General features: G+C 40.6%; 1 protein-coding gene across 1 annotated transcript in view; it reads left to right on the plus strand.

Annotated features, from left to right (window-relative positions):
• LOC128739987 (innexin inx7) overlaps window positions 1-27,871 on the plus strand; it is a 225,089-nt gene that overhangs the window by 125,836 nt on the left and 71,382 nt on the right. Inside the window, exon 3 of the mRNA XM_053835495.1 lies at window positions 25,626-26,163. Coding sequence (XP_053691470.1) covers window positions 25,626-26,163 — 538 coding nt within the window. The remainder of the gene's footprint in view (window positions 1-25,625; window positions 26,164-27,871) is intronic.

A 27,871-nucleotide genomic window follows, 5' to 3' on the forward strand; every position in this document is an offset into this window, starting at 1 on the left:
ACTTTTTTTACGTCCAAATTTTGAATTAACGTCCTCTCGTTTTACGTCCAAAATTTGAATTAACGTCCACTTTTTTTACGTCCAAAACTTGAATTAACGTCCTCTCGTTTTACGTCCGAAATTTGAATTAACGTCCTCTCGTTTTACTTCCGAAATTTGAATTAACGTCTTCGGGAAAGTTACTTAAATGACTGCCGCCTTCAAGATGGTATGGAAAATAACGCAGAATTGACTCACTACGTGGCGCTAGCGTATATGTAGCATTCTTATACAAGCTCTATCTTGCGCTGCTGGCTATCTAGAAAGTTACGGTCTTCGGGAAGGTTACTCAAATGACTGCCGCTTTCAAGATGGTATGAAAAATAGCGCAGAATTGACTCACTACGTGGCGCTAGCGTATATACAGTACTATTATACAAGCTTTATCTTGCGCTGCTGACTATTTAGAAAGTCGCGGTCTTCGGGAAGGTTACTCAAATGACTGCCGCCTTCAAGATGGTATGGAAAACAGCGCAGAATTGACTCACTACGTGGCGCTAGCGTATATGTAGCATTCTTATACAAGCTGTATCTTGCGCTGCTGGCTATCTAGAAAGTTGCAGTCTTCGGGAAGGTTACTTAAATAACTGCCGCCTTCAAGATGGTATGGAAAATTCAAGGTGGTATGGAACCGGCTGCACTAGTGTATGTTTTTTTGTATTTGCCATAACTCATGATCTTGGTTGTACAAGAAGTTCCTTTCTTCGGAAAGGTAGTTTAAGTTACCGAACCGTCCATTCATTTTACGTGATTTCATTTTATGTCCGATATTTGAATTAACGTCCTATCGATTTACGTCCAAAATTTGAATTAACGTGCAAGTTTCTGGGGCCGGGGAAGTTTCTTAGGATGATTGTGTATTTTTTATCCCTCGCTTTCCCGCTTGGTCAACCGTCCATAAAAATTCTACAAAATTTACACCCGTATTTTTTCAATTGGCACTTAGGGAGCCCCGTTTTGAGAAAGAGTGGTCTCAAATCCCAACTTTTGCCAAGCTTTCCTTCTTTAATAATTTATCACTTTTGAACCACTGAATTGATTTTTATTATTTTGGTACCAAATATGGAGTTAAAGCTCAAGGTTTTCATTGACTGCTCAAACATTTAAAATATTTTGACGTAGGACTACGTCTTTGTTTACTATACTGGAACTGGGTACCACTTTGTGAAAACGAAAATAGAAGTGTAACGTTTGAATGAAAGATTTCAAATGCGAATAACTACTAAACTACTGAACGAAACTGAACAATTTATATGTCGTTGGATAGATAAAATGACCAGCAATTTTAAGGGTGGATGAAAGAGCAATTTTAAGAAGGGCGTAAGAGGGGGAGCTCCTATACAAATGCAACACAAATTTCCTCAAAACTCGAGAACTAATCAAGCAAATGGAACCAAATTTGGCATATAAAGGTTTCAGAAGCCAAGAATTTTTTCTATTATAAATTGAGACCCCTTCCCTCTTTTGGAGGGGGGGCTCCCATACAAATGAAATTCAAATTTACTCATAACTCTAGAATTAATCAAGCAAAAGGAACCAAATTTGGCATGTAAGGGGTTTTGGAGGCAAGATTTTTTTCTATAGTGAATTTAGGCCTTTGCCTTCTTTAAGAAGGGGGATCCCATACAAATGAAATATAAGTATCCTCATAACTCGAGAACTTATCAAGCAAATGGAACCAAATTTGGCTTGTGGGTGTTTTTGGAGACATGAATTTATTTTACGATGCTTTGAGACCCCTTACCCCTGTGGTACGAGGATAAGGACTCTCATACAAATAAAACAGAAATTTTTCCGAAACTTCCTGAAGACCGTAACTTTCTAGATAGCCAGCAGAGCAAGGTATAGGTTGTATAAGAATGCTACATATACGCTAGCGCTACGTAGTAAGTCAATTCTGCGCTATTTTCCATACCATATTGAAGGCGGCAGTCATTTGAGAAACCTTCCCGAAGACCGTAACTTTCTAAATAGTCAGCAACGCCAGATAGAGCTTGTATAAGAATGCTACATATACGCTAGCGCTACGTAGTAAGTCAATTCTGCGCTATTTTCCATACCATCTTGAAGGCGGCAGTCATTTGAGTAACCTTCCCGAAGACCGTAACTTTCTAAATAGTCAGCAACGCCAGATAGAGCTTGTATAAGAATGTTACATATACGCTAGCGCCACGTAGTGAGTCAATTCAGCGCTATTTTCCATGCCATTTTGAAGGCGGCAGTCATTTGAGTAACCTTCCTGAAGACCGTAACTTTCTAGATAGCCAGCAGCGCCAGATAGAGCTTGTATAAAAATGCTACATATACGCTAGCGCCACGTAGTGAGTCAATTCTGCGCTATTTTCCATACTATCTTGAAGGTGGCAGTCATTTGAGTAACCTTCCCGAAGACCGCAACTTTCTAAACAGTCAGCAGCGCAAGATACAGCTTGTATAAGAATGCTACATATACGCTAGCGCCACGTAATGAGCAAATTCTGCATTATTTTCCATACCATCTTGGAGGTGTCAGTCATTTGAGTAAACTTCCCGAAGACCGCAACATTCTAGATAGTCAGCAGCGCAAGATATGGCCTGCATAAGAGTACTACATATACACTAGCGCCACGTAGTGAGACAATTCTATAATCCATACAATCCGACGAAAAGCCCTTGATCTGCTAAACAACTTTGTCGAAGACACCAACGTGCTATACGGTCAGGATCACGAGTTATTCCATGTTGGAACCAATTATATCAATTCGTCCACTTTTTTTACGTCCAAAACTTGAATTAACGTCCTCTCGTTTTACGTCCGAAATTTGAATTAACGTCCACTTTTTTTACGACCGATTTGATTTACGTCCCCCCAATAGTGGACGTAAAACGAGATTTGAGTGACTAAAATCGAGGCACGCCAAAATTGAACTATGCCAAATGTGAAATCCCACTATATAATGGCCCTAAATCCACAGAGGTGGTGATATAGATAACCAGAATAACAGTGTATCAACGCAACTGAGTACGCAAAGCGGTTTTATAAACGTGCAGGGCCATTCAAATCTTTGCTTTCCACGCGCTACCTCGTTCTTAAATTTCAAACCTTGCTGAACATCTGTTTAATTCAGCCATAATATTTTTTGCAAACATTTTAACCCTAGAGCGGTCGCGCTAGTGTACTGAGTACACGCGTTTTCGAAAAACGCGAAAAAATCATCGAAATTTTAATCATATCACACCAGGTTTTGGTTGTATTCGAAGATCTACTCTTCCTCTTTCTAATGATGCCAAAATATAGAAAAAAGAAATAAAAAAAGTGGTCGAAAGATGCTTGTAAAAATGGTGTGTCCGCGCGCGTGTACTCAGTACACCAGCGCGACCACTAACGTAACTTTTTTGAAAAAAGTTACGCAAGCGGTCGCGTCGTGTACTGAGTACACGGCGGGCAATAACTCAAGTTTGTGAATAGATAGAAGGTTGCGACTTTCGACAAAGTTGCTTATCTAGTTAAGACACATCCCGTGATATACAACAAAATTCGGAACTGATTCGCTAGATGGCGCTAATAATGAAGCAATTAAATTCATTTAAGAATATTTTAGAACCGTAATGAGCTAGAAGGTTACTATTTACTACAAAGTTGTTTGTAAAGCCAAGACGCATTTGGTAACGAACTCTGAAGTTTGGAACTAGTCCGCTAGATGGAGTATACGGTGAAATTTAATTCATTTGGCGATATTTCCGAACCATGACGAGATAGAAGGTTGATGTTTTCGACAAAGTTGTTTATCATGTCAATATGCTTCCGATGAAGGTAAATTAAATTCGGAATGAAGTAGTAGTAGGTGGAGATGATGAGAAAATCAAATTATTTTCGGAATATTGCGGAACCATGATGGCATAGAACACTGCTGTTCGCTACAAAGTGGTTTCTGTAGTCAAAACACGTTAGATAACGTATCGTTGTCCTTTTCATCATCGATTGCGTTGTTAATTCCAGTCAATCAACAGCTATTTTTATGGTTTCCTGAAAGAATCAATTGATACGTATTGCTTCAACTTTTATCAAAAGACAATTTGAAGAGCACAGACTGATCAAAATGCTTTTGACGAAGCAATTTCGTCGTCTACATCGTCTATATAGAAATATCACCAGAAAAAGATTCCTGGAAACCCGTGCTGCGTTTCCATTACATTCTTAAAAAAATATTTTAGAGTGTTTGAGTCCCTATTCTTCCCAGGGTCACTAATAGATTTATTCGAAAACCTGGCAAACACGAATAAATGTCTGGCCAAAATCTGGCGATCAATTTGACCGATGGGGAGGACTCTTTCGGGAAACGTCTTGCCAGTTTTGATCAACGCCGGTACAAAATGTTGTCTGAAATTAGGAGCGATGACTCCTTTGCAGAACGGAGAAACAGAAATTTGGCAAAAATCTGGGACATTACCAAATATCTGGAAGATTTAGAACTTTGTCTGGCATGCAATAAAAAATCTGGTAAAATCTGGATTTATCAGCAAAGCAAAACCATGCATGGATATAAACGTTCTTCAGAACTTGACCCTTCTTTATCGATAGATATCGCTGCCGGTTATTAGAGTACAGGAAAATCACTGGGCTAGTGCAAAGATCCTATTAACTCTGTAGCGGCACCGGCCAGTCGAGACTCGAACATACGACGAGTGGCTTGTTGGGCCAGCAACGTATCCCGGAGTTAACTTGGCGGACAGGCATAATGGCAACGTTGATGCTTGCAATTATTAACGTGTGCGTGATGATAAAACCAAAGCTATTTGTTTTGCTAACGCGACAACACGACTGAAGTGCACTCTCTTGATACTCATTTGCAAAACAGCTTGCTTTTTTCATTGGGCTCGAATTCTTTACTCTTTCCTTGTATTACGTGTGTGTTATTTCCTGTATGATATAAGTGACCGTAATAAGAATATTATAGAATTGTTAGGAATCTAATGCACATTTTTCATTCTCATTATCATAGCAGGAAATAAAACAAACAAATGCTCGTTTTGTATTGTTTCATGGTAAGTGTCAACATAATTCTAACATTCTAATGTTTAAAGCATTACATCAACATACCATAGCAAGCTTCCCTAATAACATACTCATTATAAAACTGTACAACTAATTGTTATACAACTAATGTGAGTCATTAATAAATTGATTTAAATAAAAGTATCGTAAGTGTGCTACTTGGGTAAGTTGAATAAGTATCATGTATCTCTAGGTGATAGGTGATAGGTGACACAAACTCTGTTTTGGGAAAATCGCCAAAAGAATACTATTTACAAACATTTTGGTGTTCTTTTCCAGACCAGATAAGCCATTTTACCGTTTATTCGACATAAGCTGAGATATCGCAAAAAGAAATATGATTTTACCAACTGCGACATCTAACGGGACAGTTCTGAATTTGACCGATCATTTTCAAATTCGTCTTGTCTAGACACACAACTTTGTCAAAAACCGCCACTTTCTATCGTATCATGGTCATGAGATATCATCATAAGATTATAATTTGACCACGTGCGCCACCTAGTGAGAGTTTCAAACTTTGTTATGCATTTCCAAATGTGTCTTGTTCGAACAAATAACTTTGTAGAACACAATAACATTCTATCTCGTCACGACTCTGAGATATTCCAAAAAAACTCAATATGCTCGTTATAAGCGCCATCTACCGTATCAGTTCCGAATTTTGTTATCCGCAATCAGATTGATCTCGTCCAGATAAACAAATTTGCCAAAGACAGCAATCGTCTATCTCTTCTCAGTCCCGAGATATTAGAGATTCTAGTATCGAGATTCTAGAATCATTTGTTTTGGTCGCCATTTGCGCCATCTAGCGGATCAGTTTTCAAACTTTATTGTTCGTTTCCAGATGCGTCTTAAATAGATAAACAACTTTGTCGAAAACCACAACCTTCTATTTGATGTCAGTCCTGAGATATAGGCAGTATTATTCGCCGTGTACTCAGTACACGACGCGACCGCTTACGTAACTTTTTTTAACGCGACCGCTCTAAGGTTAATGAACAGCAAGTTGCTGCCTTGTATTTATATTAAAACAATATCAGACATCACTATATCCTCCATTCGCCAACACAATTGCAACAAAAATATCCATAACCGAAAAATCTTACAATTTTTTCCAAGCGAAAAAAGAACGATAATCATCCAATGATCGCAATCCTTTCTCATCTGCGAAAATTATCGCCTGGCGATCCTTTTCCGTGATATTTACACACAGAGCGAATCACGAGAGAGTGAATCGCATTCCCCATGGCGCGTATACGTTTAGGATACAATACAGAGAGAATTAACTCACAGGATTGCCGATTGTGCTCACACACGGAGCAGCATCGTACGATGAATATAGCAATACATTGATAGACGATGTCGTTTCATATACCGAGAAAAAGTTGAATGCCACTCACAGTTTTCTCGCGGATCACCAACCCTGGCTAGAAGGATAGGGTTACAAATTAATGCGTCGAAAACCACATATATGGTAGGAAGAGGCTCCCGAGATAGTAACGTTTGCCTCCCACGGACAGTGACTATTGACGGCGATGAACTGGAAGTGGTTGATGAGTTCGTATATTTGGGATCTCTAGTCACCGCCGACAATAATACGAGTAAGGAGATCCAACGACGCATTCAAGCTGGAAATCGAGCCTACTTTTCCCTTCGCAAGACGTTTCGATCAAGGAGCATACGCCGCCGCACAAAGCTGACGATGTACAAAACGCTAATCAGACCGGTAGTCCTCTACGGACTTGAGACAGTAACTTTACTTACGGAAGACATACATGCACTTGCCGTTTTCGAACGAAAGGTATTGCGGACTATTTTTGGTGGAGTATAGACGGAAAGCGAGGAGTGGCGGAGACGTATGAATCACGAGCTACAGGCACTGCTTGGAGAGATTCCCATCGTACACCTGGCGAAAGTTGGGAGACTCCGGTGGGCCGGCCACGCTGCAAGGATGCCGGACGACTGTGTAGTGAAATCCGTTGTCTTCAAGAACCCCACCGGCACCAGGAATAGAGGGGCGCAACGTGCTAGATGGCTCGACCAGGTTGAAGCCGACTTGCGTGTGTCGAGACGCGCAGCAAATTTGCGACGAGTAGCCCAGGACCGAGTACAATTGAGAGGAATTCTTGATACGGCAAGAGTCACCCCGGCTCTCGGCTGAATAAGTAAGTAAGTAAGTAAAGAATTTGCAATCTGTTGGGGCAATGGACTTTAGTTATTTTTTCTGGCAAACTTCCCTAACACAGACATCAAATTGGACTAGCTTTAATCGCGTTCGTAAGAAATTTACCGGCACGAGGGGGCTTTATCACTCTTTCTGGCGTATTTCCCCAGCAAGGACATCAAAATGGTCTAGGTTTAATCGCGATGTTGAGAAATCTTGTTAAGGCGAGGACCAAGCAGAGATATCAAATTGATATAGGTTTAGATTATCGTAAAGAATCTTTCAACCAATCACGAAGCGAGGATTTTCAATTGGACAATGCTTCATTATTTTCAATTTTTCAATAGTACGTACTTTTAAATAGGTTCCATTATTGATGTGGATGCGTAGAAGATTTTCCAATCGATTGGTGCAAAAATATTGAAAATCGATTGGAAAACCGTTGAGCAATTAGCGCTCAAAACCTATCATTTTTCGTGACGCTCGCATTTTTCGATTTTTTGGAATGACACCCTCAATCTCAAAACTTGCCGTAAGACGTAGTCCTACGACAAAAACTCCTATTGAAATTGACAGAATCGATGACTGCTAATTTCACCTTAAATGGAACAATGATATATTTCAGCATCAATTAAAATATAGTTGGTGGTGTAACGATTATGTTCTCAGGAAGGTTTTAACTAAACATTGCCTATCCTATAATTAGAAAATCAACTGCAGCAGACGCAATTTGGTGCTGTTTAAGCCATCGAATTCACTTTTATAAACAATAAGTTAACAATCAGTAGGGTTTATAAGACAAGACACGACGTAACTTCTACGAACACAACCGTTGGGTATTGGGAACTGACAAACCAACTTCTACACCGACATGTTTCCAACGTGTAGATGATAATAATTTTGAGATTTTGTCAAATTTTCATTTCTTGCTAATGGCTTAATACGGTTGTTAGATATACACGTTCTCTGAAAATCCGGTGTTTATCGACTACATCAAACGTTAGAATCCTCAAAAAATTACGAAATTCTACTTATACCGTTAGTACACTCCTTTTTCTTAAAACCAGCAGCTCTCTTTGTTTGTCTGAATTTTATAATCTGAACTGAAATATTTCAGTTTAATTTGTGGCAGTACGAAGTTTGCCGGGTCCTCTAGTTATCTATAATTTTGCTGAATAAGGTTTTACTGTATCTTTTGTAGTTACGGTGCTACAATGCTAGTATCTTATTAGTGACTAAATGAACGTTCATTAAGTCACTGATGAGTTACTAGCGTTGTAGCACCGTAACTACAAACGATACAGCAAAACTTTGTTCAGAAAAATTGTAGATTAGAGCTAGTTCTACAAATGTCCCATATATAACATTGTTATATTTGGCTTGGCTGAGACGGTACTATCAAATGAATTGAAAATTGAATTGAAATGAAAATTGAGTCAAAGTGATCGAACCATTCCTGATAACAAGCGTTGTTATAAATGAGCGACGACGGTTAGTAGTTTAAATAACAAAAATTCTAACTAAATTTCTTCTAGTCAGTATCTGATTCTTAACAGGCCTTGATACTAATTTTGTAATGATTCGACCACAGGAAGTGGTCGAAAAACAATCGAATACCTAAGCATTCCAGTGCGGCGTTGAACAATTTCAACGGAATAAAACGCCGCTTCTGTAAAAACACGATTTTCAAACTTTATGTACCTTCTTCTCAGAAACTACAAAACGTGTCGGAACAAACTTTTTTTGTTTTATTGGTAGAAGCTTGGCAAAGACTTTTATAACTTTAGAGCTCTGTAAACGAAACACAGCCAGAGAAAATTATTTTGAAACGGTAGTTCTTTTACAATTGACGAATGGACCCAAGTAACCAGTAAGCACTAAACACTAGTCCTTTGACAACATTATATAAGCATACAGAACTATGATTAAAAGCTTTTTTTTTTATACACTTCTGTAGAACTCATATAATGCTAAAAAGGCGAAATAGCGGGTTATTAAAATGCTATGCCACAAGCATTCAATAAACATTATTAATGTTTGTTTGAGGCTTAATCGAAACGTCATGTTGTCTGCATTACCGACGTATCGAAAAAGTATCGACGGAGTTGGGACGGGGGGGGGGGGGGTTCTTGTCACTTTCTAAAAACACAATCCCAAAACAAACTGGAACTCCAGTGGGACAATGCATCATTGTTTTCGATTTTTGAATAATGTGAACTTTGAAATAAATAAGTTTCTTTTGACGTAGGGCTACGTCTTTCTTTACTATACTGGGACTGGGTAGCACTTTGTGAAAACGAAAATAGAAGTGTAACGTTTGAATGAAAGATTTCAAATGCCAATAACTACTGAACTACTGAATCAAACTGAACAATTTATGTGTCGTTGAATAGATAAAATGACCAGCAATTTTATGGGTGGGTTAGAGAGCAATTTTAAGGAGGGCGTAAGAGGGGGGCTCCCATACAAATGAAATACAAATTTCTTCATAACTCTAGAACTAATCAAGCAAATGGAACCAAATTTGGCATGTGGAGGTTTCAGAAGGTAAGATTTTTTTCTATGGTATTCCAAACGTTTCAATTACTCGCAAAATACTGGAGCTTTCGAAGAAAGATGTAAGCATTTATACTGGTCTTATAACAGGACATTGTCCGAGCCGCTATCATCTGAAGCTAATGGGAAAACTTCATGATGATATATGTCGCTTCTGCGGCATAGAAAAAGAAGACTCGGAACACCTGTTATGCCGATGTCCGGCAATTCTCAATAAAAGATTAAGGTTCTTCAAAAGAGGGCTGTTAGAACCCTCTGATATTTGGAGAACAACTCCCAGCGCAGTAGTGCACTTCATCCGAAGTGCATCACCGGGCTGGACAAATGCTATTAGTCAAACAATGACAATCACTTCTGCTAGTGGTGCGTCATCTTGACAACATAGCTATAATAAAACGGGGAATATATCACAATAGATCAAACAAATGGTCGCAGTGATAAAAATACCCAACATGGAAAAAAAATGGTATACTGAGACCCCTTCCCCTTCTAAAAGGGGGGGGCTCCTATACAAGCAAAATGCAAATTTCCTCATAACTCGAGAACTAATCAAGCAAAAGGAACCAAATTTGGCATGTGTGGGTGTTTGCCGGCATGAATTTATTTTATGATGGCTTGAGATCCCTCACGCCTGTGGAGGATAAGGACTCTCATACAAATAAAACAGAAATTGCGTATGTGCCATATTTTCTGCTATGTAAGAAGCGGTAAGGTGTGAAAGTAAACTAGTAAAACCTTCACGGAGCAAAAGACAATGAATCAACGCCGCTAACTTACGTGCCTGTTGCCGTTCTTGTCAAAAGAGGACATTCGAATGGCATATTTGCGATGAAAGTGCTTTGGCTTTAATGTTATTTGTAACCAATGGCCCTTTTAAAGGCCACAAGGGAGTTATAGTAAGATTATTGAAACATGTCAAGCTACGCATAATCATATTTAATACAATAATCTGTATTAAATCCGCCGCTTAAAACCGCCCAGTTAGCTTCGAGGTACGATGCTGGTCTAACAAGCCAGTCGTCGTATGTTCGAACCTCGGCTAGGCGGTGCTTGCTAGATAGAATCAGTAGGATCGTTACACTGCCCAGATAACACAAAATCGTAATAGAAAGTTCACATTAAATCGTTTTCATGTCAATTTCACATTGGAATTGAATAATGATTAGAGTATGTCAAATCGAAGTGAACAATAAGTTGTTTTGCAGTCGTGCGTGTCTTCATATACAATTCATGGCTGTGAATTATAAAGCAAGATAGACAATTGCAATATTTGATTATATCTTAATCATATATTCAGGAGTATTTTGTTGCGTGTTATAAAAACTGCGCAAAATAGAATTACAAATAGTTGTCGAAATTTTCGCACGTATATCGCCTCCACTTTGGTACATATAGAGTGAGGAGGGGTAAAAGTGCGATGGGGGAAAAGTACGATTCAATGATTTATCGGTGGAGATTCCGAGTAAATTGGCTACATCAGCATGGATGGGTGACTACTTTGACAACTTGAATCTAACGTAGACTTTAGTTGCTTACGAAGCATAGTTGTTGAGTTATGAGCAAATGTTATTTTAGGGCGGTTTTGATGTAATTTTTCGTTATACGGCAAATACGATATCAACAGGAGGATATTACTTGTTGAAAATTTGTAGCAGTGTTTTACATCACTCACATATCTGTTTTGAAAATACGGTGAAAAGAATTTACAAAATATATTTCGCTCTTCCAGAATTTAATCAAACCTCGTCAAGCGCCTAGTCGATTCACGGACGGGGTAAAAGTGCGATTCATGAACGAGGCAAAAATATATAGCATATTATATACAGCTTTAGGCACTATATTACAGATACTAGAAATGGAAGATCTGCAGAAAACTGTATGCTCTACAGATGTTGGCCGAAGAAAAACAATGTTTTTCCGCTGATGAAACAAAAAACAAACGCTTAAAAAAGTTTCGTTCTGAAGGAGGTTGCAATACACCAGCGCAAAATAGGAAAGGTGCAAATTAAGAATATTCCTTACCGAAACATACCGCAGATTGATGATAAGATGGTTTTGTAAGCTACTGCTGTGCTAATTTCATGGATTCGAGCTTCGCACTTTTGCCCCGCGGTATTCGTACTTTTGACCCGCTAGTGGGGTAAAAGTGCGAATCGGCACTTGATCAGAAGAATGAAGAATTTATTTTGCATAACACTATTATTCCAGATGATTTATAGTTGAATGTGAAGATATTGAGTTACTGCATCACTACAAAATATATTTTGTTGTTGTCCTTCTTTATATCTCACGAAAATTGATGACAACTGCAAACATCGCACTTATGCCCCGCCCTGCTCTATGTTCTTATATGGCGTGAAATATAACTTTATCGTTCAGATATGATTTCGTATACCTCAGTTGCAATCGAGATATACAAACCAAATGGTTTACTGGGTGGCCCCGTAGTTTTCCTGTACTCTATACAGCCGGCTGCGAAGTCTGTCGATAAAGAAGGGTAATGTCTAATGACGGTTTAACCCACGGCTTTTTAAAATAATCTGAGGGCTGGTCATTCATTACTATTTCAGCCTTTATGATGCACAGTGATTTTTAAAAGAAATCTCAATATCTCAATAGTTGCAGGCGTTGTACTTATGAACCCCTGTCCACGTATTTTCAAAGCCACCATTGCATTCAATGAAGAATTGAATCTGAATATTTACTTTTTCTCTTAATGGCACTCACAGATGCTTATAAACATACATATGCCAGAAATACAGTTTACATTAGTCGTTGATCTAATGATCTGATATAGTCCTACGTCACCTTTTCGTACAACCCTTAGGACTGTATACCTTGTAGTTTTTTGGAGTTGATGCTTAGAAGATTTTCCGATCGGTCGACGCAAAAATATTGAAATTTAATGTGGAAACCACTAAGTTAGACCATTACAAATATTTTATAAAGTTTTTCCGATGTCGGGTAACTGGAGGGGGACGAATGAGATTTTTTACAATCAAACCAAAAAAACTTAACGTTTTATGCATGTTAACTCAAAGTTTAATCGTGAAAACTAAATCTGTTCTTACTTTTAATATATACGTTAGCATTTTTCAAGCAAAAATCTAACAAATGAAAGAGAAAATCAGATTTTTTTTGCCAATTTTGAGAAATTACATTGAACTTTCACTTCAGTTCAGTGTTAGAAGCGTTAAGACTCCATAAACTCATTCGTCTAATTCTTTATTGTATAAAGCCCACAGAAAATTGATTTTATACAAAAATTTTTAGCTCAAGTTCAACAATTTTTTTTGACGTAGGATTACGTCTTACGGCAAGTTTTCAGATAGGGTGTCATTCCAAAAAATCGAAAACTGCGAGCGTCACGAAAAATGAAAGGTTTTGAGCGCTAATAGCTCAGCGGTTTTCCGATCGATTTTCAATATTCTTACTCCAATCGATCGGAAAATATTCTAAGAATTGACCCAAATGAAGAAAAGTATGGATTCTTGATGTTGAACTATTGAAAAATTGAAAATAATGAACCCATGTTTTACCAGAATTCTCGCTTCGTGATTGGAAGATTCTTTACGATGATCTAAACCTATACCAATTTGATATCTGTGCTTGGGAAGTAAGCCAAAACAAGTGACCCAGTTTCCTTATTTCAACAATATTTCTTAACACCGCGGTTCAACCTAGACCATTTTGATGACCTTGCTTGGAAAGTACGCCAGAAAGAGTAACAAAGCCCCCCCGTGGCAACAGATTTCTTACGAACGCGATTAAACCTAGTCCAATTTGATGTCTGTGTTAGGGAAGTGTGCCAGAAAAAATGACACAAGTTCGTTGTCCCAACAGATCGCAAATTCTTTACTGCGAGACGATTAAACCTCGGCGAACTTTATATCTGTGTTGGAAAAATGTGCTACAGCTGTAGTGTTCGGTTATAATACGACTCTGTATGAATACGCATGCTTGGGCTTGCCGTTTCATTAGAAGTGTATAGTGAAAAGATGTGATGTTGATAAAATAGGATTGAATTGGTAAAATCCCTTAAACAATCTGTAATTTCAGTAATTCAATCTTTAATTTCAGTAAGCTAGCAGGAAAGCAATAGTTTTTGTTCTTGATTTTGTTAAATTGTTTTCAAATGCACAATCTTTTGAGAATTGAACGTATGCAATATTACTGTTCGGTTCTTCGATAACTGTACCCACGAGCGGACTGTTAGTGGCCACGTGAAACGGACTGGGTATTTCGGACTGCTGAATTTATCGAACAGCACAGCGCGGACACTACAATGATGACGACCTTATCGTACGGTGGTCAAAAGCCAAGAGATCGTTTATTCATTCGGTTCAATTCGCAAAGCTTAAAAGTAAAATGGCAAATCAAATCTTCTCTCTTCTCTCAATTAATTTAATTAGCATAATCGATCAAAAAAACTTCTCCCTCTACATTTGAAATAGTGAACTTAATTTTAACATTATGTAACATAGTGTGATTCAATCTTGAACATGCTGGCCCCATTGAAATTGGGAAATTTCAATCAATAGTTGCTAGCTGAAGAAAAGTTTGTATTTGTATTTGTATTTGATCTTGATTCACCGGAAAATGTTCGTGCCATTTATTCCGGTTCTGCAATGTCGTAATGTAGTCGTTGGACCAACGACGCCAAAAGTGTTGTACCATCTGCGTTTGTCGTTGCCACCGGGAAAGTGTTGATTCTTTGTGATCGAGGACGTTGGGTTCAGCAATGTCGGTCAATGGGCCTCCAACTAGGAAGTGGCCAGGAGTGAGAGGCTTGATATCGTTAGGGTCCACTGACATCGGTGTAATGGGCCTCGAATTTAAAACAGCTTCTATGCGCGTGAGAACGGTTGTATATTCCTCGTAGTTCAGGTTAGCAGTCCCGGTAATGCGCTTGAGGTGATATTTTGCAGATCGCACTCCAGCCTCCCACAATCCACCAAAGTGTGGGGCGTTAGGCGGAATCAGATGCCATTCGATGGCTTCCTTTGGGCAGAAAGTGTCCAGCTTGTCCTTAAAAAGCTGGGACTGAAACAACTCGTGCATCTCCTTCAGTTTTTCTTACTGCCAACGAAATTAAGACCGTTATCGGAAAATAACTTCTTACATTTACCTCTGCGTGACGTAAAACGGTGCAAGGCGGCTATGAACGCATCCGCCGTTAAATTAGACACGAGCTCCAAATGAATTGCCTTCGTGGCAAAACAAACGAAGACTGCCACGTACGCCTTGTAGATGACAGTTGACCTCTTATTTTGTTGACGGATGTAGATTGGACCACAAAAATCCACTCCGGTATTTCGGAAAGCGTAGCCACCCTCCAGGCGTGATGCTGGTAAATCTCCCATCATTTGTTGCATAGTCGCCGGCTTTGCCCTAAAGCAAGCGACACACCTTCGGATGACCCAGCGTACAGTGCTGCGTCCGTGCACCAACCAGAATTTTCGGTGCAGCGCGCTGAGTAACAGTTGTTGTGGAGCGTGTAATAATTCGAGGTGATATGATCTAACTACGGCGTGCGTAAATGGATGATCAGAAGGCTATATCATGGGGTGCCTTTGGTCCTTCGGCATCCATGAAGCATTGCGACTCCTTCCGCCAACACGCATGACGGCAAAACTCGATTTATCTAGGAACACAGCATAGGAGATTAGTTTACTTTGTTTGTGTATTACCTGACCAAATTCGAGACGCCGGAAGTCTCTCGGGAACGCTTCTCTCTGGACGATGCTGATCAATGCCTTCGTTGCGTCTTCCAGTTCCTGGATGGTCAGCTGCCCATAACGATGCTGTCTACGGCTATCTTGCTGGATATGGCTAATGAACCGTAGAACATATGCCATGACACGCTGCATTCGCCGGTAGCTGCTCTGCCTGACGAAAAGGATGAATTTATCGGACGACTCGATGACTGCGAGGCTGACTGCAGAATTTTTTGTTTCTGGGAGTTGATCTGCCAATAATTGTGAAGGGTTTGCAGGCCAGCTCGTTTCGTGTTTGGTCAGAAATGTTGGACCGAACCACCAAAGTGTGCATGTTCGGATTTCGCTGGGCAGCAGCTCACGCGATACGAGATCAGCAGGGTTTTCGTTCGTGCTCACATATCTCCATTCCATACCTTCAGTCAACTGCTGTATTTCGATGACTCGGTTGCAGACAAATGTCTTCAGTTTGCTTGGGTCGGTCTTTATCCAAGAAAGAGCTGTAGTGGAGTCGGACCAAAGAACGATTCTGGAAAGGGTAATATTAAGGTTATGCTTTATGCTTGAGATTAATCGTGCTAGTTCGCGCGCACCGCAGAGTTCAAGGCGGGGTATGGTCGGTTTAGCGTTCTTCAGTTGAACGTTGGCCAAATTCATTAACCGAACGAACATATACACAAGCTCCGAAACCCAGATTTGAGTCATCGCAAAACCCGTGTAATTCCACTTGGCATGGTACACAGTACGGGAGAACACAACGGGTAATCGGTATTTCACCCATCAGTAAGAGCTGGTTTCGAAATGAAGTCCAGGATTCTGCATCATTTTCGGTAAGCACATCATCCCACTCAACTTCAAGTTCCCATAAACGCTGCAACATTATCTTTGCTGTGAAAATCACTGGCCCTAGTAAGCCCAACGGGTCGAATAGTTTTGCTATATCTGAATAGACAGTCCTTTTAGTTATTTGGCCTTTATGAAAACTTATCTCGTGCAATTTCGACAAAAATACATCTTGACGGGGTTGCCAGGTTAAACCCAACGTACGTGTCGTTTGCTCATTCTCGAAAAACGCGATTTTTTCGTTATCGGCGTTCGGAACTGTTCGTAATAGTTCAGGGCAATTCGACGCCCACTTATGCAGTTTAAATCCACCTGAAGCCATCATTTGAATGAACTCATTCTGTAGATCCAATGCGTTCTTGATTGTGTCTGCTCCACTCAGTAGGTCATCGACATAAAAATCTTCAGTCCCGGCTTGGGACGCCAGGGGAAATCGTTGGCTCTCATCCTTGCACAATTGCTCCAGTGTCCGAGTTGCCAAAAAAGGTGCACATGCTGTACCGTAGGTGACTGTCGCTAGTTGGTATACCTCCAATGGATCGTTTGGTCGTGCACGCCAGAAAATTTGTTGGTATTTCCGATCTCTTGGTCGAATTTGAATTTGTCGAAACATTTGTGTTATGTCCGCAGTAAACACAATCTTCGGAATTCGAAAACGTAGCACAATTTCAGTTAACTTCCGTTGTAAAACAGGACCGACAAATAAATGGTCATTCAGGGACGTTCCAGCCGTCGTGGCTGCCGAAGCGTCGAACACAATTCGTGTCTTGGTAGTAGTGCTCGCCGGGTTGAACACTGCATGGTGAGGCAGGAAAAACCCATCAGCACCTGGACCTTCTGCCTTGATCATATGGCCTTGCTCGTGATAATCTTTCATAAAAGCAGAATACTGTTCTCTCAAAGTGGCATCGTGTATCAATCGTCTTTCCATTTGGGCAAATCGTCGCAAAGCCATTGTTTGGCTGTCACCTAGTTCATTAATGCTCGTCTTTAACGGTAGGCCAACTTCGTAACGGCCGTTGGATAATCGTCGAAATGTATCCATAAAACTTTGTTCAGCTGCACGCTCATCTTGCGTTAATTTTCGAGGTTCGGGAAAAACCTCCATCTCCCAAAATCTACTGATCTGCTCGCTCAAATTTTCATTTGTTACAACACCACAAAAGTTCGCAAAAGTTGATCGTTCCTCTGGCATGTTAACTGCTCCTCCAACAACCGATCCGAAAACTGTCTCTTTGCACCAAAAAGAACGATCGTCTGTCAACGAAAATGTTTGGCCAGTAAATAGTTCGTTAAATACTTGAATCCCCAAAATCATATCTATTCGTGTCGACCGATTAAATAGAGGATCTGCTAGCTGCACGTCGGCCGGTATCTTTCCGGGATCCATATAAAATGATCTTATTGGCAAATCAGACGTGACCTTCTTCATCACCAAAAAATCTAAGTTCATCGAGTTATTTTGGTTTACGGTGGAGCGAATCCTTGCTCCAACCATGGTATTAATTATCTTCGGTGCTCCAGACACCCCTTCTATGGTAATATTTATGCTTCGTTTACGTAGGCGTAATGCGTTGACCATATTCACTGAGATCAAATTATGCATCGAACCGCAATCGAGCAAAACCCTACATTTGGTCGAATTACCGTAATCGTCCTCAATCAGAACCACACCAGTGTAGAGTACATATTGAGTTGCCTTGGGCACTATTGACGGAACAGCACTCACAAGTATGTTCGTCGATGAAGCCAAAACGTCAGAATTTGCCAGAGTTGGCTCAGAATCATGTAACAGGGTATGATGTCGGCGAGCACATTTACGACACGAGCTAGATTTACAATCACCTACTCGATGTTTGCTGCTAAAGCAATTTAGACAGATACCAATGCTCTTTATTCTCGCAAATCGCTCAGCAGGGCTTAACTTCAGAAACTGTTCACATCGGTTTAAATAATGAGCTCCCTTGCAGACAAAGCATGTTATATTCTGTTTAGTCGGAGCACCACGGACAGCAAACGATCTAGAAACGTGAGGTCGCCCACCACAGTTGGTCTTTAGACGCGCGCTATGACAGGCAACTGGGGTAGTCTTGCCTTCTTGTTCGATGTTTTCCAAACACCTACAACGAGACTGAAGAAATTCGAGCAATTTGTCCCATTTCGGCAAGGAACTGTCAGTCAATGATAGTTCAAAGTCTTTCCTAGTGCGGGAGTCAAGCCGGGAACGAATTAGATGGACCACAAATTGTTCGGACAATGGATCGAGCTTTAAGTCGAGATTATTGAGCGCACGAATGTTACAAGTCACGTCATTGATAAGTAGTCGCAATGCGGAGCCTGATTCACGTAAAATCGGCTTCAAATGGAGCAACTGGGCAATGTGCTTGTCAACAAGGAGCTTTTTGTTCTCAAATTCACTACAAAGAGCTTTCCAGAGAGGCGGAAATGTGTCTTCGGTGGATTGAACATGGCGAGCCGCGCCATCTTGGATGGCGGCTTTCAGATAAAATAACTTTTCACTTTGTGAAAGGCCTTCTCGGCGCTTAATAAGCGCATTAAATTGACCTTTGAAGGAGATCCAATCCTCCAACTGGCCATTGAAACGAGGGAGTGGAATTTCGGGTAATTTTGATTGCGTATGTTGTGACGAAGCAGCTGCTACCTGGGCACTCAGGGGTTTGGGCGAATCGCATTTGCGCAACGTGCTTCGAATAAGATGGCGAATTTCATCAAAGATGTCTTCTAATTTTTCACTAGTCTCTTGCCAAGTCTGAACCTCATCTTCTTTAATCACACCGTATAACTTAACCTCTGTCTCATGAAACAACGAACGCATAGCTTCAACCGACTCAAGCTTATCTTCAAGGAGCGATTTATCTTCCTTCTCGGTATCAAAAGAACGCACGTAGGTTAACAATTTCTCTGCACGCGACTCGATGCAGTCGATCATACGAGTATACGATGTCATTAAAAGCTTCTTTTCTGCTGCCATCTTGTAGAGTGAAACCGTATCACTGTCTAGGAATAATTCACCACCCTGCACGATTTTTATAACCTTTCCCAATCCACCAAGACCGACCTAAAGCATACAAACAGCGATCAAGCCAATTCACTGGGCGACCTAGCCGACATCGAGCATTCATATATGGCACTCTGCAAATTTTAACCCTTTAGGTAGCACAGCAGGTTTTCTTCTTCCGATTTAAAGTTGGATCACACACTTTCTTCTCGAATCAGTATTGAATATTATCGTTTTCTCGTAAAACAAATTCTTCTTATAATCTTCGATTGTTCACATGTGCTCATCAGCGTCCAGCGTTCATTCCACAATTTTCGCTCATTCAGTCATTTTGTCCATCGTCCTTTCACTGCACTAGCAGCCGTCCGAATCCCACGTTTCGCGTGGTCACTTCACCAATGTTCTTCGTCCGTACGACCGGAAGACTCATCCGGTTCGAAGGACCGAACATATAAACGGTTCTACGATAACTGTACCCACGAGCGGACTGTTAGTGGCCACGTGAAACAGACTGGGTATTTTGGACTGCTGAATTTATCGAACAGCACAGCGCGGACACTACAATGATGACGACCTGATCGTACGGTGGTCAAAAGCCAAGAGATCGTTTATTCATTCGGTTCAATTCGCAAAGTTTAAAAGTAAAATGGCAAATCAAATCTTCTCTCTTCTCTCAATTAATTTAATTAGCATAATCGATCAAAAAACCTTCTCCCTCTACATTTGAAATAGTGAACTTAATTTTAACATTATGTAACATAGTGTGATTCAATCTTGAACAATTACTACTTTGATAAATGTTACATACAACGCATGTAGCATGTATATATGTTGCATATAGCATGTATACATGAAGAATAGAATGATTACAAGCATGAATACATGCCACTATCACTACAAAGAGACTTACGTAGTCCTGCGTCACCTATATATGCGGTCGTGTCTTGTACACAACCCCTCTGATTTTTTTGCTTCCTGCTTTTTAAAACCAATATAGAGAGGGGGAGGGGGTGACAAAAACTTTAAAAATAATGCCTTAATCCAATGGCCTTATTAGTGCTCAAAACCTATTATTTTTTCGTGACGCTCTAATTTTTTAATTTTTCGTATACTCCTATACTCGCTATTTTCCTGAAAAACATAGCCCTACGTCGAAAGTTGGGTTCGAATCCGGTTATAGTTTGCTCAATCCGCGGATCTCGTAGCTTATGTAATGAGGAACGTTATACGAACTTAATAAGCGTTGTTTCAATGACCCACCTAATTTTCCCCTCACTTATCTAATTAAGTTAATCACTTAACTTTCCACTATTTACCCTTCAAGCGGATATCCGTATCGTCAGTCGAGTGAGACAGTTGTTTGTTTTCGCTACTCAAAAGTTTTATCTTTTCCGACGAATAATTAAGCAATTGTCACCAAGTTTGTTCCAAACGTATTTTGAGACTTATTTAGTGACCATATTCTCTAAAGTTTACGTGATTCGTGATAGTATAGGCTGTATATTTTGCTGATTAACAGCCTGATTTTATCTACGATAGCGCCAAGCTATACGCTCTATTGTACTTACTGTGCCATATAAAGCAGATCGTTCCAAGCGCAATGGATAAAAAGCAGTGCGGAGAATGCAATTGTGAAATCAACGATCTTGAGCCACTTCGTTGTGGTTTCTGTGAAGCATTTCTGCATATAGGCCAACAGTGCTCTGGTATTAATACACGGGGATTAAAAGAATCCTTCGCAGCCGGGAAAATTTTATTAAGTTGCTCAACCTGCAGGGCTGTACTCAAAGGCCACAGTATTAGCCGCTATATGGAAGAAACAAAACAATGCCAGTCATTGTCTCCCGCTATGCCTGATCTGACTACACAATTTTAACAGTTGTGCGGTGTTGTCGAAGCGCTAAGCAACAAAATTGGCGGTTTCACCTCTAAGCCTATGCCCGTTGCTACTCCTTCCATATGTGATACTCCAATCTGGCCCGGTCGTAATGCAAAACGACGTCGTGATGAACCCCAGGCCCAGCCCGTCATTCGTACGGCTGCTGAGCATGGAAAAAAAGACATCAATATGAATGATCTTTCTGTTGCTTCTATTCTTCCGGCTACCGCACAAAATAAATTTTGGCTATATTTATCCGGCTTAAGCCCGCTCGCTACGAACAGGAACGTACAAAAAATAGTCGCTTGCTGCTTGGATGTTTCGGATGCTATCGAAGTGATACGGCTTGTTCCAAAGGACAAAGATGTTACTAGCCTATCATTTGTGTCATATAAAATCGGCCTTGACCCTACATTGAAGGAGATAGCATTGGATCCCTCTTCATGGCCTGCAGGTCTGACGTTTCGGGAATTCATTAACCAGCCAAAAAACTCATTCCGTCAGCCGAGGATGGAGCAAATGATATAAATGATGTTGGATCCCACTCGCCATCATCGTTAGATACTCCCGTCGCGTCGCTGCTACTGTGGATCCGGGATACCCTTTACAAGGCACTATGGAAGCCCCAACCCCCTCCGAGTCAGTCGTGCTTTCTACTGATCTCCGCCATCGTCTTCGTCCCGGTCCTGTTTTCGGAGTGCGGGATGTGGTCTTCCAACCTGTAATATCAGGCATGTATAATAATAATTATGAATTTTCGGTACCTGATTTTTACCCCTGTTCCAGTATTGCGGGCCCCTGCTCCACCGCTCAACAGTCTGAGGACGTGCGCCGACTGCGAACCAAAATCGACGAAATTTTTCTTAACACCGAAGACTGCATGTACTGCATGTTGTTATTATCCTCACCGAAACTGGATTAGACGACCGCATTCGATCACTTCAGCTGTTCGGAAATTCATTCAATGTTTTTCGGCGCGATAGGAGCCACTTGAACAGCAACAAACGTTCGTTCGGTGGTGTGTTGATAGCTGTGGCAAAACAGTATCCGTGTGCTTTATACGAGCCCGCACATGGCAGGCATTTGGAACAAGTCTGTGTTAAAGCGACTATACGGGGCTCAATAATATTGCTTTATGCTATTTATATAGCGCCAGATAAAAGTAATGACGTAGCAATTGTCAATATGCATATTGCCTCTGTGCGGGATTTTTGGGAGAAACATTCTGATGATAGTAGCGTGATTGTATGCGGTGACTACAATCAGCCACGTATCACTTGGAATACATGTAACGGTGTGATACGGCATATTGATTTAGCGTAGCTTTCGGCAGCGAATGCAGCACTAATAGACGGCATGGATTTTTTGAACCTGTATCAAGCCAATGTTCAGCGTAATCAACTTGGACGTGTGCTTGATTTTGTTTTTACTACTGTTTTACCTGACTCACTGCGAATATGCGTATTATTGAAATAAAACGTAACCATGCGTTTTATTCGTTTATAACGCATATTCAGTTAATATCGATAACAAACGATTTTTTATAAGTTGTGCTTTTGTTATTGCATTTAATTTGTAAAAAGTTGCATAAATAACAATTCAGTTTCACAATACAATTTTTTCGTACTACTGGCACATGAAATATAATGTTTAAGTACGTTATTTTTAGTGATCAAAATTAACGATATTTTCGATACAAGGGCGATATTTTTCGAAACCTTTCGAACCAACACGATCCCGCGAATACAACGCATTTCGCAGTGAGTCAGGTAACACAGTAGTGATACCAATATTATGGTTGATACGGCGGTAGCACCTTTAACACAAACGGACTTGCATCACCCTCCCCTAATCATTTCGCTCCCCGCCACTCAACAAGTTGCCGCACAAGATTATATTGTACCAGTGAGACGCGAGTTGAATTACCGCAAGATTGATTTCGATGCCTTTTCTGCACATCTTTCGGAAATTGATTGGTTCAGCTTGTACGAAACTGACTCGGTTGACACCATGTCTATGCGATTTTGTGACACTATCCGATTATGGTTAAATCAAAATTTGCCTTTCGTGAAACCCGCTTCCTCTCCTGCGTGGAGCACACATCTGCTGCGTCGCTTGAAGCGTGTTCACAACAAATGTCAGCGTAAGCATCGTCGTTGGCGGACTATTCATACTAAACACGATTTTAAGCGTGCTAGTGAAGATTACAGACGTTTAAATGCTAGTCTTTATAAGTCGTATGTTTTGAGTGTTCAAACAGACTTGCGTAGAAACCCGAAAAAATTTTGGACATTTGTAAATTCAAAAAGAAAACGCTTTTTGATTCCTACGGAAGTCTACCTTGATGGAACTGAATCGTCCACTGAATCCAGTTCATGTGAGTTATTTGCTACGTTCTTTTCGTCTGTTTTCACTTGTGATCCTGGACCAAATGGGGCAGATGATGGCGCTGCGTTAATGGTTCCTGCCAATTGAGACGACTTTGATATCTTCGAGATAACTCCTGACATGATCATCGCTGCCGCCAAAAAATTGAAATCATCGTATTGTGCTGGACCTGATGGAATCCCAGTCGTTGTTTTTTGCCGGTGCACCGCAGCTTTAGCTGCACCCCTCTGCTGCTTCTTTAATAAATCTTTCGCACAAGGAAAATTTCCGGACATTTGGAAACATTCGTTCATGTTCCCGGTATTCAAAAGTGGAGATCGCCGAAGTGTCGGGAACTACCGTGGTATTACCAGTTTATCTGCCGCGTCCAAATTACTTGAAATAATCGTAAGCGATGCTTTAATTCGTAGCACTAAACATTACATTTCCTCTAACCAACATGGATTTGTGGCTGGCCGCTCTGTGACGACGAACCTACTTGTCTTTACTTCCAATTGCATTACTGAAATGGAGCGCAAAGTGCAAGTAGATGTAATATATTGCTGTTGCAGTTGAAAACTGTAATAATCTACTCGCGACATTCGGTTTCATTCTTGTTCTGTGTGTCGCAACTACGTCGCACGTGGTGCGCTGTATAGTGCATCAATGTGCGATCACAGCGCACCACGTGCGACGTAGTTGCGACACACAGAACAAAAATAAAAGCGAATGTCGCGAGTCGATTATTACGGTTTTCAACTGCAACAGCAATATACCGATTTAAAAGCTGCCTTCGATCGCATCAATCATCGCATATTGCTTGATAAAATATTACGACTAGGTGTTTCGCAACAGTTTGTTACATGGTTACGCTCGTATTTGTGCGACAGAGTTTTACAAGTGAAAGTTAGCTCGAAGGTATCGTCCCCGTTTACGAATCAATCTGGTGTCCCACAAGGCAGTAACTTATGACCACTTTTATTTATTCTAATCTTTAACTACGCTGCCTCTGCCCTTGAAAGAGGATGTAGACTGGTTTATGCTGATGATTTTAAAATCTACTTGACGATTCGTTGCATCGAGGATTGTTATCGCCTTCAACTTCTCTTGGATACATTTGTAAATTGGTGCAAAGTGAATAACATGACTATCAGCGTTTCTAAATGCGAGATTATGACGTTTCACCGAATCAAATCGTTCATAGTTTTCGGCTACAAAATTGACGACCAGATACTAAAAAGGGTTGAGCATGTGAATGACCTTGGTGTGATTCTCGATCCGAAACTAACTTTCGATCGTCACCGTACAACGATGATCTCAAAAGCGACTCACCAGTTGCAATTTATTGCAAAAATTGGATGAGATTTTAAAGATCCGCATTGTCTTAAGGCCCTGTATTGCTCCTTAGTTCGTCCCCTTCTCGAAAATGCGTGCCTAATTTGGACTCCACGTCAACTGTATTGGAACCTTCGAATTGAACGAGTGCAGAGGAGGTTCATAAGATTGGCCCTGCGTAGTTTGCCTTGGCGGGACCCGGAAAATCTACCTCCGTATCCGGATCGCTGTCGCTTGCTTGGTCCAGATACCTTAGAACGAATGTCGGAACATCCAACAAGCTTTGTTTGTGGCAAAGCTGTTACACGGCACGATTGACTCGCCGCATTTACTATCGCTGGTGAATTTTCGCGCAGCACAAAGGACTCTGCGACCATCATCACTGCTGACCAACCGCTTTCACCGCACTGAATTTGGCCGCAATGAATCGATTGCATCGTGTACTAGGATGTTTAGCCGTGTTGAACAATATTTCGAATTTGGTGAACCTTTGCATAAATTTAAGCGATTGATTACAAGTTCTAGCTTATTATAGCGTAGTTCATTAAGACTGACAAGTCAGATGAATTGTAAAAATAAAGAAAATAAAGCTTTGTCTTCCCTGAGAAACTATAAACACCTATGTTTCATTCCCGTTTCCTCCTAATTTTTTTTCCTTTTATTTTTAGGAAGCAAAATCAAGAATCTTGTGGATGGTATGAGAATGGTGGAGCTGTCACATTATTACAACGACAATAACAGCGTAACATTCGACACCAAATATACACTTCGTTCTAAATCGGAAATAGAAAACAAAATAATAAAAGTGCAAAACGCCTTTAAACGCCATCTAATTATTAATAATCTATGGGCTGTCAAGCTTGTATTTTGCGAAGTACTCAATATGATTAATGTGCTGATACACGTGAAATTTACAAATATATTTCTTGGCGGCCGCTTCTACCAACTGGGATTAGATTTTATTAACGAAGACTTCACTGGACAAATGGATGTACTAGATACAATATTTCCTAAAGTAACAAAATGTCATTTTCACAAATATGGGCCTTCGGGAACGATTCAAAAACATGATGCCCTATGCGTAATGGCTTTGAATGTAATCAATGAAAAAATATTCACATTCTTGTGGTTTTGGTACTTAATACTCATCGTGGTATCCATTGGTGCCCTAATGTGGAGAATTCAAACTTATTTGCTGCATAAAAGGTAAGCTACAGATAGATTTGATTTTATAGCAAAGGCCGCCAAAAATGTACGAACATGTGCATTTTGAAATGAACTAAATTGTTGGTTGGTTGATAAAACCGAGGGCCGAAACGTTAGGCAGTATAAAAAACCATGTTCGGTGTGTGTGTGTGTGTGTGTGTGTGTGTGTGTGTGTGTGTGTGTGTGTGTGTGTGTGTGTGTGTGTGTGTGTGTGTGTGTGTGTGTGTGTGTGTGTGTATGTGTGTATGTGTGTGTGTGTGTGTGTGTGTGTGTGTGTGTGTGTGTGTGTGTGTGTGTGTGTGTGTGTGTGTGTGTGTGTGTTGTGTGTGTGTGTGTGTGTGTGTTGTGTGTGTGTGTGTGTTGTGTGTGTGTGTGTGTGTGTGTGTGTTGTGTGTGTGTGTGTGTGTGTTGTGTGTGTGTGTGTGTGTTGTGTGTGTGTGTGTGTGTGTGTTGTATATGTGTGTGTGTATGTGTGTTGTGTGTGTGTGTGTTGTGTGTGTGTGTGTGTGTGTGTTGTGTGTGTGTGTGTGTGTTGTGTGTGTGTTGTGTGTGTGTTGTGTGTGTTGTGTGTGTTGTGTGTGTGTGTGTGTGTGTGTGTGTGTGTGTGTGTGTGTGTGTGTCTGTGTGTGTGTGTCTGTGTGTGTGTGTGTCTGTGTGTGTGTGTGTGTGTGTGTGTGTGTGTGTGTGTGGGTATAAACGTCCTTAAGAACTTGATCCTTCTTTATCGACAGACTTCGCAGCCGATTATTACAGTACAGGAAAACTACGGGGCTACTGTCTTACCTAACCTACTGCGAATCCACGTGCTATTGCAACAAATTCGTTTTATTCGACCAAATCCAAGATGGCCGCCAAAAAATTTTTACTCCATTTGAAAGCCCTGTTCTTCTTTACAAAACCGTGCAATTTGTTAGTTGTTTAATTGCAAATTTATGAAATACTAGCTGACCCGACAAACTTCGTATTGCCAAAGATGAAACTGTGCTGTACATAAATCCTGGGAGCTACCCCCCGCAGTGGCGGACGCTTCTGACGGCAGGTCGCTGGCAATACTCGCGGCCTGCGGCCGTCTCGTCCTGAATAACGCGGAATATAGTTTTTTATAGAGTTTCGCAGAATACCATTTCGCGAAAAGCTTACACGGGATGTACCATTTCACGGAAAATCTTTTCGTAGAAAGTACCATATCGCAGGGGTGACCCAACTGAAGGAATGTAATAGAGGTCAGTAGATCTAGGAAAATAAATAAACCTAGATAGAGGTGATCTCTACGGGGGGCTACCCCCCCCCCCTCCCTCCCGCACTGGCCGGCGCTTCTGACGGCAGGTCGCCGACAACACTCGCGCTGAATTATCTAATGTTACTATTGATAGTTTTTGGTGGTCTTGTTTTTGATTAATGTTTTATAAAAGAGTCTAAAATTTCTCGAGTTCGATTAGTTTTTGAGTTACGCAAAAATTTCTGTTTTATTTCTATGATAGTCCTTATCCCCCTACCACAGGGGTGAGGGGTCTCAAACCATCATTAAAAAATCCTGCCTCCAAAACCCCCCACATGCCAAATTTGGTTCCATTTGCTTGATTACTTTTCGATTTATGAGGAAATTTGTATTTCATTTGCATGGGAGTCCCCCTCTTTAAAGGGAGAGGGGTCCTAATTCATTATAGAAAAAATTCATGCCACCAAAAACACCCACATGCCAAATATG

This window comes from Sabethes cyaneus, chromosome 3 (assembly GCF_943734655.1).
Source record: "Sabethes cyaneus chromosome 3, idSabCyanKW18_F2, whole genome shotgun sequence".
NCBI lineage: Eukaryota > Metazoa > Arthropoda > Insecta > Diptera > Culicidae > Sabethes > Sabethes cyaneus.